This window comes from Schistocerca americana, chromosome 1 (assembly GCF_021461395.2).
Source record: "Schistocerca americana isolate TAMUIC-IGC-003095 chromosome 1, iqSchAmer2.1, whole genome shotgun sequence".
Lineage (NCBI taxonomy): Eukaryota > Metazoa > Arthropoda > Insecta > Orthoptera > Acrididae > Schistocerca > Schistocerca americana.
This window is the reverse complement of record NC_060119.1, coordinates 258228017-258245579: the sequence shown is the minus strand read 5'-3', so window position 1 is coordinate 258245579 and position 17563 is coordinate 258228017. Positions and strand designations below refer to the sequence as shown.

Below are 17563 nucleotides of genomic sequence, written 5' to 3'. Positions count from 1 at the left end.
CAGGGTTATAAATACAAAATCAAATAAGGGTATTGCAGGAGTGGTTTAATAATGAATAAAAAAATAGGAGTGCGGGTAAGCTACTACAAACAGCATAGTGAACGCATTATTGTGGCCAAGGTAGACATGAAGCCCACACCCACCACTGTAGTACAAGTTTATATGCCAACTTGCTCCACAGATGACAAAGAGATTGATGAAATATATGACGAGATAAAAGAAGTTATTCAGATAGTGAAGGGATATGAAAATTTAATAGTCATGCGTGACTGAAATTCGATAGTAGGAAAAGGAAGAGAAGGAAACGTAGTAGGTGAATATGGAATGGGGGTAAGGAATGAAAGAGGATGCCGTCTGGTAGAATTTTGCACAGAGCTTAACTCAATCGTAGCAAACACTTGGTTCAAGAATCATGAAAGAAGGTTGTATACATGGAAGAAGCCTGGAGATATTGGAAGGTTTCAGATAGATTATATAATGGTAAGACAGATTTAGGAACCAGGTTTTAAATTGTAAGAGATTTCCAGGGGAAATGTGGACTCTGACCACAATCTATTGGTTATGAACTGTAGATTAAAACTGAAGAAACTGCAAAAAGGTGGGAATTTAAAGAGATGGGATCTGGATAAACTGACAGGACCTGGGGTTGTAGAGAGTTTCAGGCAGAGCATTAGGGACCGATTGACAAGAATGGGGGAAAGAAATACAGTATATGAAGAATGGTTAGCTTTGAGAGATGAAATAGTGAAGGCAGCAGAGGATCAGGTAGATAAAAAGATGAGGGCTAGTAGAAATCCTTGGGTAACAGAAGAAATATTGAAGTTAATTGATGAAAGGAGAAAATACAAAAGTGCAGTAAATGAAGGAGGCAAAAAGGAATACATTCGTCTAAAAAATGAGAGCGACAGGAAGTGAAAAGTGGCTAAGCAGGGATGGCTAGTGGACAAATGTAAGGATTTAGAGGCATATATCACTAGGGGTAAGATAGATACTGCCTACAGGAAAATTAAAGAGACCCTTGGAGGAAAGAGAACCATTTGTATGAATATCAAGAACTCAGATGGAAAACCAGTTCTAAGCAAAGAAGGGAAAGCAGAAAGGTGGAAGGAGTATATAGAGTGTCTATACGAGGGCAATGTACTTAAAGACTATATTATGGAAATGGAAGAGCATGAAAATGAAGATGAAATACGAGATATGATACTGCGTGACAAGTTTGACAGAGTACTGAAAGATCTAAGTCGAAACAAGGCTCTGGGAGTAGACAACATTCCATTAGAACTACTGACAGCCTTGGGAGAGCCACCTCTGAAAAAACTCTACCATCTGGTGAGCAAGATGTATGAGACAGGCAAAATACCCTCAGACTTCAAAAAGAATATAATAATTCCAAATTCAAACAAAGAAGGTGTTGACAGATATGAAAATTACCAAACTACCAGTTTAATAAGTCACGGCTGCAAAATACTAACGCGGATTCTTTACAGACGAATAGAAAAACTGGTAGAAGCCGACCTATGGGAAGATCAGTTTGGATTTCATAGAAATGTTGGAACATATGAGGCAATACTGACTCTAAGACTTATCTTAGAAGATTGATTAAGGAAAGGCAAACCTACATTTCTAGTATTTGTAGACTTAGAGAAAGCTTTTGACAATGTTGACTGGAATACTCTCTTTCAAATTTTGAAGGTGGCAGGGATGAAATACAGGGAGCGAAAGGCTATTTACAATTTGTACAGAAACCAGATGGCAGTTGAGGGGCATGAAAGGGAAGAGAGACAGGGTTGTAGCCTATCCCTGATGTTATTCAATCTGTATATTCAGCAAGCAGTAAAAGAAACAAAAGAAAAATTCAGGGTAGGAATTAAAATCCATGGAGAAGAAATAAAAACTCTGAGGTTCGCCGATGACATTGTAATTCTGTCAGAGACAGCAAAGGACCTGGAAGAGCAGTTGAGCGGATTGGACAGTGTCTTGAAAGGAGGATATAAGATGAACATCAACAAAGGCAAAACAAAATAATGGAATGTAGTGGAATTAAATCGGGTGATGCTGAGGGAATTAGATTAGGAAATGAGACACTTAAAGCAATAAATGAGTTTTGCTATTTGGGGAGCAAAATAACTGATGATGGTCAAAGTAGAGAGGATATAAAATGTATACTGGCAATGGCAAGGAAAGCGTTTCTGAAGAAGAGAAATTTGTTAACATCGAGTATAGATTTAAGTGTCAGGAAGTCGTTTCTGAAAGAATTTGTATGGAGTGTAGCCATGTATGGAAGTGAAACATGGACAATAAATAGTTTAGACAAGAAGAGAATAGAAGCTTTCGAAATATGGTGCTACAGGAGAATGCTGAAGATTAGATGGGTAGACCACATAACTAATGAGGAGGTATTGAATAGAATTGGGGAGAAGAGAAATTTGTGGCACACCTTGACTAGAAGAAGGGATCAGTTGGTAGGACATGTTCTGAGGCATCAAGGGATCATGAATTTAGTATTGGAGGGCAGCCTGGAGGGTAAAAATCGTAGAGGGAGACCAAGAGATGAATATATTAAGCAGATTCAGAAGGATGGTACTGGGAGATGAAGAAGCTTGCACAGGATAGAGTAGCATGGAGAGCTGCATCAAACCAGTCTCTGGACTAAAGACCACAACAACATCATTGAAAGCACTGACGAATTCAGGATATAATGGCATCAGTACCATCAGATCACATAGAGTTGATAACACTTTGCCTGGTGACTGGCCCCAACCAAGGAGTTACTTTGGTGAGATACAATAATAATTATGTAATTGTTGCATCAACAAAGGGAGGTGTAGAAACACTGAGTACAGCCACAAGACAGGGCAGACAGCTAAAGAGAAAAATCTTTTTAAAGAGGCTTGTTTTTTCCACATACCTATTAATGCTGTCGTAGAAGCGGGAGTAATGATACTCCTATGTGGCACATCCTCACCGGCTTGCCGGCAGACTTTAGCACAATAAAATAGTTCTTGTGGACTAAATACACCATCTGCAGTTAAAAACCATAGCTTACTTCAACTAAGGTTAAATATCTTTGAAAGTCTGATATGGAAAGGTCTTTTAGGAAAAAAATACCACCACCCTGCCCAAAAAGAGAAATAAAGGCTGTGTCAGATTTAGTGAGTAGCCAACTAGACGACAGCAATGAATTGGAGTGTTTGAAATCACTCAGATGCACACTAACATACAATAAGAAGATTCAACATAAGCAAATAACCTACACAGCAGCACACGTCAGAAACTCACTACTTAACACTGGAAAAGTCAAGAACTCCACAGGTGATCCAGCAATGAAAAATTTTAATAGTGGAGCTTCAAGAAATAAGAAACATGACAGAAGACCTGTTTGAATCATAAAGATACAGAATTTACAATGGCATGCCACGGCAGAGGGTCATGAAGCAATGTTCTCAATTTGCAACAGGATATATAGTAAATATAAAAATAATAAATTCAATGATTGATTTTCAAGCAATAATGTCAAGAATTGGAATTCTTAACTTTTAAAACAATGTATAACAGTTACACAATAATAAGTGCTCACACTCCTACAAACAAAAAAACAAAAACAAAAAATCTAGCAAAATCAAAGGTTGAGGTAGCTGAATTTTGGTCTTGAACAAATTGTAAGGCTACAATGCCCAGTATGGAAAAGAAAGAAAATGTAAAAATATAACTGAGAAATGCAGTCAGTAACTTTACAAACAAGAATGAGCAAAGACTTGTAGAACTTGGTAGAGAATGCAATGTTATATCTAAATCAACATATTTCAAGAGGAAACCAAATAACCTTAAAACATGGAAACATCTCCACTGGAGAAAGGGAGAATGGCAGCTAGATCATATCCATACAGACAAAAATTTTTGTAAGGAAATTTACAACATTAAAGTATTGAGAGGAGCAGACACAGGCTAAGACCATTACACAATTAAAATTAAACTCCAATACAGTCCATAAAGAAAAAGAATGGAAAACCCAATAAAACACAAAGGAGCTATGATCAACATCAGCTAATTAAAAATGACAAAAAACAACAAATTAATGGATGACCTAGAGGAAATGGTGCCAAGTCTCAAAAAACAAGCTGAGAATTTATCTTCCTCAAATCCATGAAGAAAACACTTCGTGGACACCAGAATGTGGCAAATTCCATGAAGAAAGACACCAAGCACAGTTAAAGTTACAAACACACAAAACAGAAGAAAATGCCACTAACCTCAAAAATGAAAGCAACTAATTCACGCAAAACACTAAGGGAATCAAGAGAAGGTTTCATAAAGACATAACAAACTCTGTACAAGATTAACAATATTATGAAAAGGAAAGTTGCTACTCACCATATTGTGGAGAAGCTGTGACTCAGCTCACAGCATCTCCGCTATATGGTATAGAAGGTTATTATTACCACAAAACCTATCCCAGGAACTACTACAAAATGTTTGGCAAACAATTACAACCAAATGAATCCCCTACACTAATACTGAAAGATGGAGATGGAAGAATGGCACACAGTAATGAAGAAAATGCTGAAGTCATGGCAAAAGCATTCAATAAACTTCTGAACGGAGAAGAACCAAAAAGTCTGACAAATCAACGTACACACCTCAATAAAAATTAAACATAACAAACTAGACCCTCCAACTTCACAAATAGAAAAAGCAATAAAAAGATGAAAAATATAAAGTATACTGAGATAATCAGCTTTGCTGAAATGGGGAGATATTCCAGTGACACAGTCAAGACCTCCTTACACATGCCTCTAACAAAAGTCTGGATAACTGAACAATTCGCTGAACACTGGACCATGGCAATCATTCACCAATAAGACTATACACACAAGATTTTATCTAAGATCATGTGTGGAAGAATCAATGAACAATTAGAATAAGGAGTTAGGGGAATACCAGGCAGATTTCAGATGATGGAGAAGCTGTGGAGAGAAGATCATTAGTTTAAAATTATGGCATACTACAGGAAATGCAACAACCATCTGTCAGTAACACTTGTAGACTTTAAGAAGGCATGTGGTTGTCTCTGTAGATCTTCTTAAATATTCTAAGGACTCTAAGACTTCAGCCAAGACTAATTAAACCAATATAATTTACTCTGAGCACACCAAATCAAAAGTCCAGTTTAGAGGACAAATTTCTGAACCATTCCTCATAGAAACAAGCTAAGAAATGGTGGCTACCTATCACCTTTACTATTCAACTGTGCTCTGGAATATAAATGAGAGGATGGTACAGGGATAAACCAAAGAACATAAGAATTGGAAGAGTGAAAAACGATATGTTTGAACTGCTTGGGATGTACTGATGATCAGGCTCTCCTAGCCACCAATGTTCACGAAACCCACAACAATTTAAATCGATATAAGAAATAGCACAGAAAATTGGTCTCAGAATATAGTTTAAAAAACAAAGATTATATTAACTGATCCATCACTTGCAAACAAAATTACAATAGAAGAACTGGAAATCGAAACTGTTCATAAATATAAATATTTATGTCATATCACAAAGGAAATAGGAAAGTGACAAGGCAAAAAAGAATAAAAGACCTGAACAAAGTAAATTACATAACCAGAAACACATACAACAAAAAAAAGCCTATTGACAACTGGAAAATTAAAACATTATAACAGCACAACCTGAGATAACATACGCAGCCGAAACTGTCTTCAAAACATCCAATACAGCAGAAACTGATGGAAAGAATAATACTTAGGACATGTATAAACAAACAATATCGAGCAAATGGACATTGTGGAATAGCTTCAAATGAAACAGTATACAACAAAATAGAGTCAGTAATGAGCACGATGAGCAAGAAACGGAGGCAATTCTTTAGATAGTTGATGAGAACACCAGAAAACGGAATTAGTAAGAGAATAACATTTAAAAAATGTGGAATAGTAAGCACAAAATTAAATAGATTACAGAAATTAAAAAAGTATAAGAGAACTCCAAGTTACATTGGCTAGCCTTAAAAATAAACTGACAAAACCAAAATACTGCAAGACACACAAACCAGACTACAAGCAAAGATCAATGAAATGACTACAGGAAGGGTGATCTCAAATGAGGAAAGAAAAATAATTTCTGAAAGAAAGAAAAAATAATGAACAGACAGAAGAGCAGAACACCCTTTATACAATTATAAATTATACTAATCATTTTTATAACCACTTATTACTGAACTGCATCACTGAATTGTTATTGAACTGAATTGTATAGCTAAAGAATAACGGCTCCTTGTACAAACATTTGGATATTGAATTATTTTACTGTAGTCTAAGAGAATTACAGTAGAGTGTTCTCACCTGAAGCATCTCTTTAAACTGACAATTGTAATGAGAAAACTGTTTTTACATTAACATACATATCTAAAAAGTGGTGTTACTTTAATATAAGAGAATTATAGCAGAATGTTCTCACCTGAAGCAGCTCTTTAAACTGCCTGCGCAGCTTTACCATTTCATAAAAGCGCTGCTCTTCCAATCCTCTACGACGACACCAAGTGCGAGAATTGCTCGCTCTCTCTGCTTTTACCTCCAGCCATCCACGTAAAGCATTCAGCAATGTCACAGGGTCTCCATGATCTGACTCCAGTTCTTTTCGCGATGTCTGAAAAAGATTTCATACATATTAAATAGGTTATGTACATCTTAATTTTAATGATAATATAAAAATACTAGCAATACGAAAGAAAATTAAATGACAATCACTGTTAATGTTAGCTATTCCATGATTTCTTTTATCTGAATACTTAAAAATGTTATCATATATTTGGCACAGATGGAACTCTCACACAACATGCTAATGAAAATTAAATAAGAATTTAGTGAAAGCAACATATGAACTAATTAAAGATGTCAAGAGTGCATCATGTGATCAAATAGTAGATGATGAGAATAAAACCCATTGGATTAATTGGTCACTAAGGAGCCATGGTCTTGGGGTAGCGTCTTTGATTCATAATCAGAACATCTTTGGTCCCGGGTTCGAATCCTGCCGCTGCTTAAATTTTCATTAATAATCAGCACAGGCGGCCGAAGACTTCTGGCATAAGAAGTAACCCTAATTCTGCCAAGGGCCTTGTAAAAGAGGGCGGAGGAGTGGGCCGAGGTTCAGGGCACTCTCTTGTCCTAGGGGTGGGAAACTGCTCCTGAAGCCTGAAGAATCAATGAAGATCAATGGCATGAGGATGCAGAAGGCAATAGAAACCAGTGCATTAATGACACGTAATGTAATGTCTGTAATATTATACGACTGATTAACATTTTATGAATAATATTGCCATAGAGAGGCATGAGGATGCAGAAGGCAACGGAAACCACAGCATTAAAAACACATAACGTGTATCAATAGGACACATGGCCTGTTATTGAAGAAGTGTCATGATGATCTCTCCTTTAGCAAAAGATTCCGGAATAGTCCCTCATTCGGATCTCTGGGAAAGGGACTGCCAAGGGGGAGGTTACCATGAGAAATAGACCGAATAATCAATGAAATAAAAACATTCTATGAATCGGGGCATGGAATGTCAGAAGCTTGGATGTGGTAGGGAAACTAGAAAATCTGAAAAGGGAAATGCAAACGCTCAATCTATATATAGTAGGGGTCAGTGAAGTGAAGTGGAAAGAAAACAAGGATTTTTGGTCAGATCAGTATAGGTTAATACCAACAGCAGCAGAAAATGGTATAACAGGAGTAGGACTCATTATGAATATGAAGGTAGGGCAGAGAGTGTGTTACTGTGAACAGTTCAGTGATAGGGTAATTCTTATCAGAATCAACAGCAAATCAACACCGATAACGATATTTTAGGTATAAATGCAGACATTGCCAGCTGAAGATGAAGAGACAGAGAAAGTGTATGAGGATACTGAAAGGCTAATACAGTATGTAAAGGGAGATGAAAATCTAATAGTCATGGGGAATTGGAGTGCTGTTGTAGGGGAAGGAGTAGGAAAAAAGGTTACAAGATAATATGGGCTTGGGACAAGGAATGTGAGAGGAGAAAGACTAATTTAGTTCTGTAATAAACTTCAGTTAGTAATAGCGAATACTCTGTTTAGGAATCACAAGAGGAGGAGATATACTGGGAAAAGGTCGGGTGATACGGGAAGATTTGAGATAGATTACATCATGGTCAGATAGAGATTCCCAAATGAGATACTGGATTGTAAGGCATACTGAGGAGCAGATATAGACTCAGATCACAACATATTAGTGATGAAGAGTAGGCTGAAGATTAAGACATTAGTCAGGAGGAATCAATATGCAAAGAAGTGGGGTACGGAAGCACTATGGAATGATGAGATATGCTTGAAGTTCTCTAAGGCTATAGATACAGCAATAAGGAATAGTTCAGTAGGCAGTACAGTTGACGAGGAATGGACATCCCTAAAAAGGGTGATAACAGAAGTTGGAAGGGAAACAAAGGTACAAAGAATGTAACTGCGAAGAAACCATGGGTAACAGAAGAAATACTTCAATTGATCGATGAAAGGAGGAAGTACAAAAATGTTCCAGGAGACACAGGAATGCAGAAATACGAGTTGCTGAGCAATGAAATAAATAGGAAGTGCAGGGAAGGTAAGACAAAATGGCCGCATGAAAAATGTGAAGAAATCGAAAAAGAAATGATTGTCACTAGGACTGACTCAGCATACAGAAAAGTCAAAACAATCTTCGGTGACATTAAAAGCAAGGGTGATAACATTAAGAGTGCAACATGGGAATTCCCCTGTTAAATGCAGATGAGAGAGCAGGTAGGTGGAAAGAATACACTGAAAGCCTCTATGAGGGGGAAGATTTGTGTGATGTGATAGAAGAAGAAACAGGAGTCAATTTAGAAGAGTTAAAGGACCCGGTATTAGAATCAGAATTTAAAAGAGCTTTGGAGGACTTAAGATCAAATTAGACAGAAGGGATAGATAACGTTCCATCAGAATTTGTAAAATCGTTTGGAGAAGTGCAACAAAATGACTATTCCCATTGGTGTTTAGAATGTATTAATCTGGCAACATATCATCTCTTTCGAAAAAACATCATCCACACAATGACGAAGACAGCAAGAGTAGACAAGTGCGAGAATTATTGCACAATCAGCTTAACAGCTCATGCATCCAAGTTGCTGACAAGAATAATTTATAGAAGAATAGAAAAGAATATCGAGGATGCGCTAGATGACGATCAGTTTGGCTTTAGGAAAGGTAAAGGAATGAGAGAGGCAATTCTGATGTAGCGGTTAATAATGGAAGTAAGACTAAAGAAAAATCAAGACATGTTCATAGGATTTGTCGACCTGGAAAAAGCATTTGACAATGTAAAATGGTGCAAGATGTTTGAAATTCTGAGAAAGTAGGGGTAAGCTATAGGGAGAGACAGATCATAAATAATATGTACAACAGCCAAGAGGGAATAATAAGAGTGGATGACCAAGAACAAAGTGCTTGTATTAAAAATGGTGTAAGACAAGGATGTGGTCTTTCTCCCCTACTGTTCAATCTGTACATTGAGGAAGCAATTATGGAAACAAAAGAAAGGTCAGGAGTGGAACTAAAATTCGAGATGAAAGGATGTCAGTGATACAATTTGCTGATGACACTGCTATCCTGAGTGAAAGTGAAGAAGAATTACATGATCTGCTGAACGGAGTGAATAGTCTAATGAGTACAGAGTATGGATTGAGAGTAAATTGAAGGTAATGAGAAGTAGTAGAAATATGAACACCGAGAAACTTAATATCAGGATTGATGGTCACGAATTATATGAAGTTAAGGAATTCTGCTACCTAGACAGTAAAATAACGAGTGATGGATGGAGCAAGGATGACACCAAAAGCAGACTAGCATTGGCGAAAAGGACATTCCTGGCTAAGAGAAGTCTACTAATATCAAATATCGGCCTTAATTCAAGGAAGAAATTTCTGAGAATCTACATCTGGAGCACAGCATTGTGTGGTAGTGAAACATGGACTGTGGGAAAAGCGGAACAGAAGAGAATCGAAGCATTTGAGATGTGGTGCTACAGACTAATGTTGAAAATTAGGTGAACTGATAAGGTAAGGAATGAGGAGGTTCTGCGCAGAATCGGAGGGGAAAAGAACATGTGGACAAGGAGAAGGGACAGGATGATAGGACATCTGTTAAGACATGAGGGAATGACTTCCATGGAAAAAGAGGGAGCTGTATGGAGCAAAAGCTGTAGAGGAAGACAGAGATTGAAATACATCCAGCAGATTATTGAGGATGTAGGTTGCAAGTGCTACTCTGAGATGAAGAGGTTAGCACAGGAGAGGAATTCGTGGCAGGCCACATCAAACCATTCAACAAAAAAGGGAAATACTATTTAGAGGTTCAACAATAAATGTATGAATACACGTTGAGGAAAATCATGGATAGAAAAGATTTGCTTTAATATCCACACAGATGCTTGTGTTACTAAACAGACTACGCAAGAGTGAGAAAATGCTTTTAAAAACAGATTCTGACTTCTAGAGCATTTTTGAACAACCTGTATCATTTAAATACAGAAAAAAAAACAGTCAGAAATATACAGAGAACACAGAAATGTTATTTGATGATGCCCTCAACCACAGAGAAACAGGACTCCAAAGCAAACTGGTAATTATTAATCACAATAATAATGACAAAGAATATAATGAAACCTTGTCAACAACACAGACACAAAAACTGAAATATATTACTAAAAAAGGAGAAAATGCATGTTTTGTGGGATCCATTTTGCCATATAGAATTCTTGGGCATGAAACTGTATGTTAATAATGTATGTTTGATATATTCCAATCAACTGCCTTTATTTTTGTTATTTATGTGAACAATATGTTATTGATTTCAGCATTATATAAGACTGTCCTTATTTGTTCACTGAGTCTGTAGTAACCAGGTAACACATAAAGCCAATCTAAGTAACACAAATATGGCTTTTCTCATAAACATAATCGATACACAGAACAACTGATGTGAGGAGTAAAAACTAAAAGATCATAGTGGGAATGATTCAGCACTGCTCGGCATAAATATAGGCACCACTCGCTGATATATGACATGGCAGAGACCGTGCCGCTTCCTACAGGAAGCCTCTAGTGGCTGTACCATGCTGATACAGTTGGTAGTTGATTTAAGTACATACGCACAGTGACACTACACTTGGCATTCTCACACACATATCCAATAGTGACCCGATATAGCACACCTCTCCCTCATGTGGAGAGGGTGTGCCCATGCAATAGAGGAGATGCCAGCGGCCTGGTAAGAGCCACATCCATTGGATGTGTAGTGGCGGCAGCTGGTGCCAATGGCAGGAGGCGGGATGATGTGCCGGTCGGGCACTGGACTGTAGGGCTGGAACGCACTGAGATGCCCCACGACAGCACTGCAGCGGAGGTGCCATCACCATCTCTGTGTCACCATCAGCAGGAAGGTCCCAGTGTAGATGAGATGAGGCTGTACCCACCAGCAATGATGGCTGAGACAATGATGGTGAGAGAACTGTTGGAGGCAGCCTGACCCGAACAGCAAGCTGTGGCAATGGAGCCAAGGCCGGAGACAGATTGGCACCTGGTGCCAGTAAGCTGGAACCCCAGGGCTCTACACATAGTGGAGGCAGCCAATGGGACAGGGGCACCTTCATAGCATGCAACAACGGACTTGAGGTGGAGGTCAGTGGAGGGCTGTGGTGATGGGAGCAGCACCTGCAAACTGGTAGCTTCTGATGATGAGTGGGAGTGAAAGTGATGAAAGCAACACATGACCAGCCCTTTGACCATATGGACTTCCCTGGTGGCAGACAACAGTGGCTGGCATGTATTTGGGCTGGTGACCAAAGTCTTGTGCCCACACTGGCGATCCTGATATGGAGCGGCCGGACGAACCCGACAGTGGCAGGTGTGGCACAGGTGGCATAATGTGGAGGAGCGTGCATGGCTGCCAGCTACAAAGCAATTCAGCTGGGCTCTGCTCTCCCATATGCATGAAGCATAGGTACTCATACAATGGAAAGAGCATAGTCTGGCAAACAATTCACAACAAAGTTTTTTATTTGGGACTTGAATGTACACACCAGCTGTTCCGCCTCAGCATTTGATTGAGAGTGAAATGGCACAACCATAACATGATGAATGCTGTGTTGGGAGAAAAACAATTGAAAGGTGTGAGAACTGGGGCCTATTATCAGTAACTAAGGTACAAGGAAAACCCTCAACAGAAGAAACCCTCAAAAGTGTTTGAACTGTGACTTCAGCCGAAGTTGACATACACCGGAGGATGTAAGGAAACCTGGAAAATGAATCCACAGCCAGAGCCCATAGGAATTCAAGAAGAGACCCTCAAAGTCTACATGAATGTTTTACCATGGTTGGCGTGGAGCGGGCCAGTGGAACAGATATGCCCTGAGAGATGCCTGTTGTCAGGCAACTGTTCACAGACCATGGCAGAGTGGCCAATTTCGCCATCAATTCCTGGCCAAAATACATGTCTCCTAGCTAACAGTTTAGTTTGTGAAACTGCTCAATGGTCCTGGTGGAGAAGGAGTAGAACCTCACGCGATAATATGCTGTTGTAGGGGAAGGAGTAGGAAAAAAGGTTACAAGATAATATGGGCTTGGGACAAGGAATGTGAGAGGAGAAAGACTAATTTAGTTCTGTAATAAACTTCAGTTAGTAATAGCGAATACTCTGTTTAGGAATCACAAGAGGAGGAGATATACTGGGAAAAGGTCGGGTGATACGGGAAGATTTGAGATAGATTACATCATGGTCAGATAGAGATTCCCAAATGAGATACTGGATTGTAAGGCATACTGAGGAGCAGATATAGACTCAGATCACAACATATTAGTGATGAAGAGTAGGCTGAAGATTAAGACATTAGTCAGGAGGAATCAATATGCAAAGAAGTGGGGTACGGAAGCACTATGGAATGATGAGATATGCTTGAAGTTCTCTAAGGCTATAGATACAGCAATAAGGAATAGTTCAGTAGGCAGTACAGTTGACGAGGAATGGACATCCCTAAAAAGGGTGATAACAGAAGTTGGAAGGGAAACAAAGGTACAAAGAATGTAACTGCGAAGAAACCATGGGTAACAGAAGAAATACTTCAATTGATCGATGAAAGGAGGAAGTACAAAAATGTTCCAGGAGACACAGGAATGCAGAAATACGAGTTGCTGAGCAATGAAATAAATAGGAAGTGCAGGGAAGGTAAGACAAAATGGCCGCATGAAAAATGTGAAGAAATCGAAAAAGAAATGATTGTCACTAGGACTGACTCAGCATACAGAAAAGTCAAAACAATCTTCGGTGACATTAAAAGCAAGGGTGATAACATTAAGAGTGCAACACGGGAATTCCCCTGTTAAATGCAGATGAGAGAGCAGGTAGGTGGAAAGAATACACTGAAAGCCTCTATGAGGGGGAAGATTTGTGTGATGTGATAGAAGAAGAAACAGGAGTCAATTTAGAAGAGTTAAAGGACCCGGTATTAGAATCAGAATTTAAAAGAGCTTTGGAGGACTTAAGATCAAATTAGACAGAAGGGATAGATAACGTTCCATCAGAATTTGTAAAATCGTTTGGAGAAGTGCAACAAAATGACTATTCCCATTGGTGTTTAGAATGTATTAATCTGGCAACATATCATCTCTTTCGAAAAAACATCATCCACACAATGACGAAGACAGCAAGAGTAGACAAGTGCGAGAATTATTGCACAATCAGCTTAACAGCTCATGCATCCAAGTTGCTGACAAGAATAATTTATAGAAGAATAGAAAAGAATATCGAGGATGCGCTAGATGACGATCAGTTTGGCTTTAGGAAAGGTAAAGGAATGAGAGAGGCAATTCTGATGTAGCGGTTAATAATGGAAGTAAGACTAAAGAAAAATCAAGACATGTTCATAGGATTTGTCGACCTGGAAAAAGCATTTGACAATGTAAAATGGTGCAAGATGTTTGAAATTCTGAGAAAGTAGGGGTAAGCTATAGGGAGAGACAGATCATAAATAATATGTACAACAGCCAAGAGGGAATAATAAGAGTGGATGACCAAGAACAAAGTGCTTGTATTAAAAATGGTGTAAGACAAGGATGTGGTCTTTCTCCCCTACTGTTCAATCTGTACATTGAGGAAGCAATTATGGAAACAAAAGAAAGGTCAGGAGTGGAACTAAAATTCGAGATGAAAGGATGTCAGTGATACAATTTGCTGATGACACTGCTATCCTGAGTGAAAGTGAAGAAGAATTACATGATCTGCTGAACGGAGTGAATAGTCTAATGAGTACAGAGTATGGATTGAGAGTAAATTGAAGGTAATGAGAAGTAGTAGAAATATGAACACCGAGAAACTTAATATCAGGATTGATGGTCACGAATTATATGAAGTTAAGGAATTCTGCTACCTAGACAGTAAAATAACGAGTGATGGATGGAGCAAGGATGACACCAAAAGCAGACTAGCATTGGCGAAAAGGACATTCCTGGCTAAGAGAAGTCTACTAATATCAAATATCGGCCTTAATTCAAGGAAGAAATTTCTGAGAATCTACATCTGGAGCACAGCATTGTGTGGTAGTGAAACATGGACTGTGGGAAAAGCGGAACAGAAGAGAATCGAAGCATTTGAGATGTGGTGCTACAGACTAATGTTGAAAATTAGGTGAACTGATAAGGTAAGGAATGAGGAGGTTCTGCGCAGAATCGGAGGGGAAAAGAACATGTGGACAAGGAGAAGGGACAGGATGATAGGACATCTGTTAAGACATGAGGGAATGACTTCCATGGAAAAAGAGGGAGCTGTATGGAGCAAAAGCTGTAGAGGAAGACAGAGATTGAAATACATCCAGCAGATTATTGAGGATGTAGGTTGCAAGTGCTACTCTGAGATGAAGAGGTTAGCACAGGAGAGGAATTCGTGGCAGGCCACATCAAACCATTCAACAAAAAAGGGAAATACTATTTAGAGGTTCAACAATAAATGTATGAATACACGTTGAGGAAAATCATGGATAGAAAAGATTTGCTTTAATATCCACACAGATGCTTGTGTTACTAAACAGACTACGCAAGAGTGAGAAAATGCTTTTAAAAACAGATTCTGACTTCTAGAGCATTTTTGAACAACCTGTATCATTTAAATACAGAAAAAAAAACAGTCAGAAATATACAGAGAACACAGAAATGTTATTTGATGATGCCCTCAACCACAGAGAAACAGGACTCCAAAGCAAACTGGTAATTATTAATCACAATAATAATGACAAAGAATATAATGAAACCTTGTCAACAACACAGACACAAAAACTGAAATATATTACTAAAAAAGGAGAAAATGCATGTTTTGTGGGATCCATTTTGCCATATAGAATTCTTGGGCATGAAACTGTATGTTAATAATGTATGTTTGATATATTCCAATCAACTGCCTTTATTTTTGTTATTTATGTGAACAATATGTTATTGATTTCAGCATTATATAAGACTGTCCTTATTTGTTCACTGAGTCTGTAGTAACCAGGTAACACATAAAGCCAATCTAAGTAACACAAATATGGCTTTTCTCATAAACATAATCGATACACAGAACAACTGATGTGAGGAGTAAAAACTAAAAGATCATAGTGGGAATGATTCAGCACTGCTCGGCATAAATATAGGCACCACTCGCTGATATATGACATGGCAGAGACCGTGCCGCTTCCTACAGGAAGCCTCTAGTGGCTGTACCATGCTGATACAGTTGGTAGTTGATTTAAGTACATACGCACAGTGACACTACACTTGGCATTCTCACACACATATCCAATAGTGACCCGATATAGCACACCTCTCCCTCATGTGGAGAGGGTGTGCCCATGCAATAGAGGAGATGCCAGCGGCCTGGTAAGAGCCACATCCATTGGATGTGTAGTGGCGGCAGCTGGTGCCAATGGCAGGAGGCGGGATGATGTGCCGGTCGGGCACTGGACTGTAGGGCTGGAACGCACTGAGATGCCCCACGACAGCACTGCAGCGGAGGTGCCATCACCATCTCTGTGTCACCATCAGCAGGAAGGTCCCAGTGTAGATGAGATGAGGCTGTACCCACCAGCAATGATGGCTGAGACAATGATGGTGAGAGAACTGTTGGAGGCAGCCTGACCCGAACAGCAAGCTGTGGCAATGGAGCCAAGGCCGGAGACAGATTGGCACCTGGTGCCAGTAAGCTGGAACCCCAGGGCTCTACACATAGTGGAGGCAGCCAATGGGACAGGGGCACCTTCATAGCATGCAACAACGGACTTGAGGTGGAGGTCAGTGGAGGGCTGTGGTGATGGGAGCAGCACCTGCAAACTGGTAGCTTCTGATGATGAGTGGGAGTGAAAGTGATGAAAGCAACACATGACCAGCCCTTTGACCATATGGACTTCCCTGGTGGCAGACAACAGTGGCTGGCATGTATTTGGGCTGGTGACCAAAGTCTTGTGCCCACACTGGCGATCCTGATATGGAGCGGCCGGACGAACCCGACAGTGGCAGGTGTGGCACAGGTGGCATAATGTGGAGGAGCGTGCATGGCTGCCAGCTACAAAGCAATTCAGCTGGGCTCTGCTCTCCCATATGCATGAAGCATAGGTACTCATACAATGGAAAGAGCATAGTCTGGCAAACAATTCACAACAAAGTTTTTTATTTGGGACTTGAATGTACACACCAGCTGTTCCGCCTCAGCATTTGATTGAGAGTGAAATGGCACAACCATAACATGATGAATGCTGTGTTGGGAGAAAAACAATTGAAAGGTGTGAGAACTGGGGCCTATTATCAGTAACTAAGGTACAAGGAAAACCCTCAACAGAAGAAACCCTCAAAAGTGTTTGAACTGTGACTTCAGCCGAAGTTGACATACACCGGAGGATGTAAGGAAACCTGGAAAATGAATCCACAGCCAGAGCCCATAGGAATTCAAGAAGAGACCCTCAAAGTCTACATGAATGTTTTACCATGGTTGGCGTGGAGCGGGCCAGTGGAACAGATATGCCCTGAGAGATGCCTGTTGTCAGGCAACTGTTCACAGACCATGGCAGAGTGGCCAATTTCGCCATCAATTCCTGGCCAAAATACATGTCTCCTAGCTAACAGTTTAGTTTGTGAAACTGCTCAATGGTCCTGGTGGAGAAGGAGTAGAACCTCACGCGATAATATGGCAGGAATGACTACTCTGGGAGAGAGGTCCACAGGGATAACTGCGAAACACCATTGAAAACAAAGAGGTGACACCATAAGGAAAAATTGTTGTGCAGAGAGTCCAAAGCCTGATGTGGCAGTTTATCAGCCCAGCCATGTTGAACAACTGAACCACCTGGCAGAGAACTGGGTTAGTGGACACGGCAGTTGCCATGCAAGAGCTCCTAACTGGGAAACCCTAAATTGCGGCCTGCATTTCAATATCAAGATGGAAGCAAAGCAATTCTTCATGATGAAAGGTGGGATCAGGACCCACAGGAAGGCAGGAGA

The 17563-nt window shown here is 39.6% G+C and overlaps 1 protein-coding gene across 2 annotated transcripts in view; it reads right to left on the bottom strand.

Moving 5' to 3' along the window:
* Positions 1-17563, bottom strand: part of LOC124621863 (probable ATP-dependent RNA helicase DHX34) — a 193092-nt gene that overhangs the window by 79956 nt on the left and 95573 nt on the right. For both annotated transcript variants that reach the window (XM_047147328.1, XM_047147335.1), the window contains exon 11: positions 6472-6660. In XM_047147328.1, the coding sequence (XP_047003284.1) occupies positions 6472-6660 (189 nt within the window). The remainder of the gene's footprint in view (positions 1-6471; positions 6661-17563) is intronic.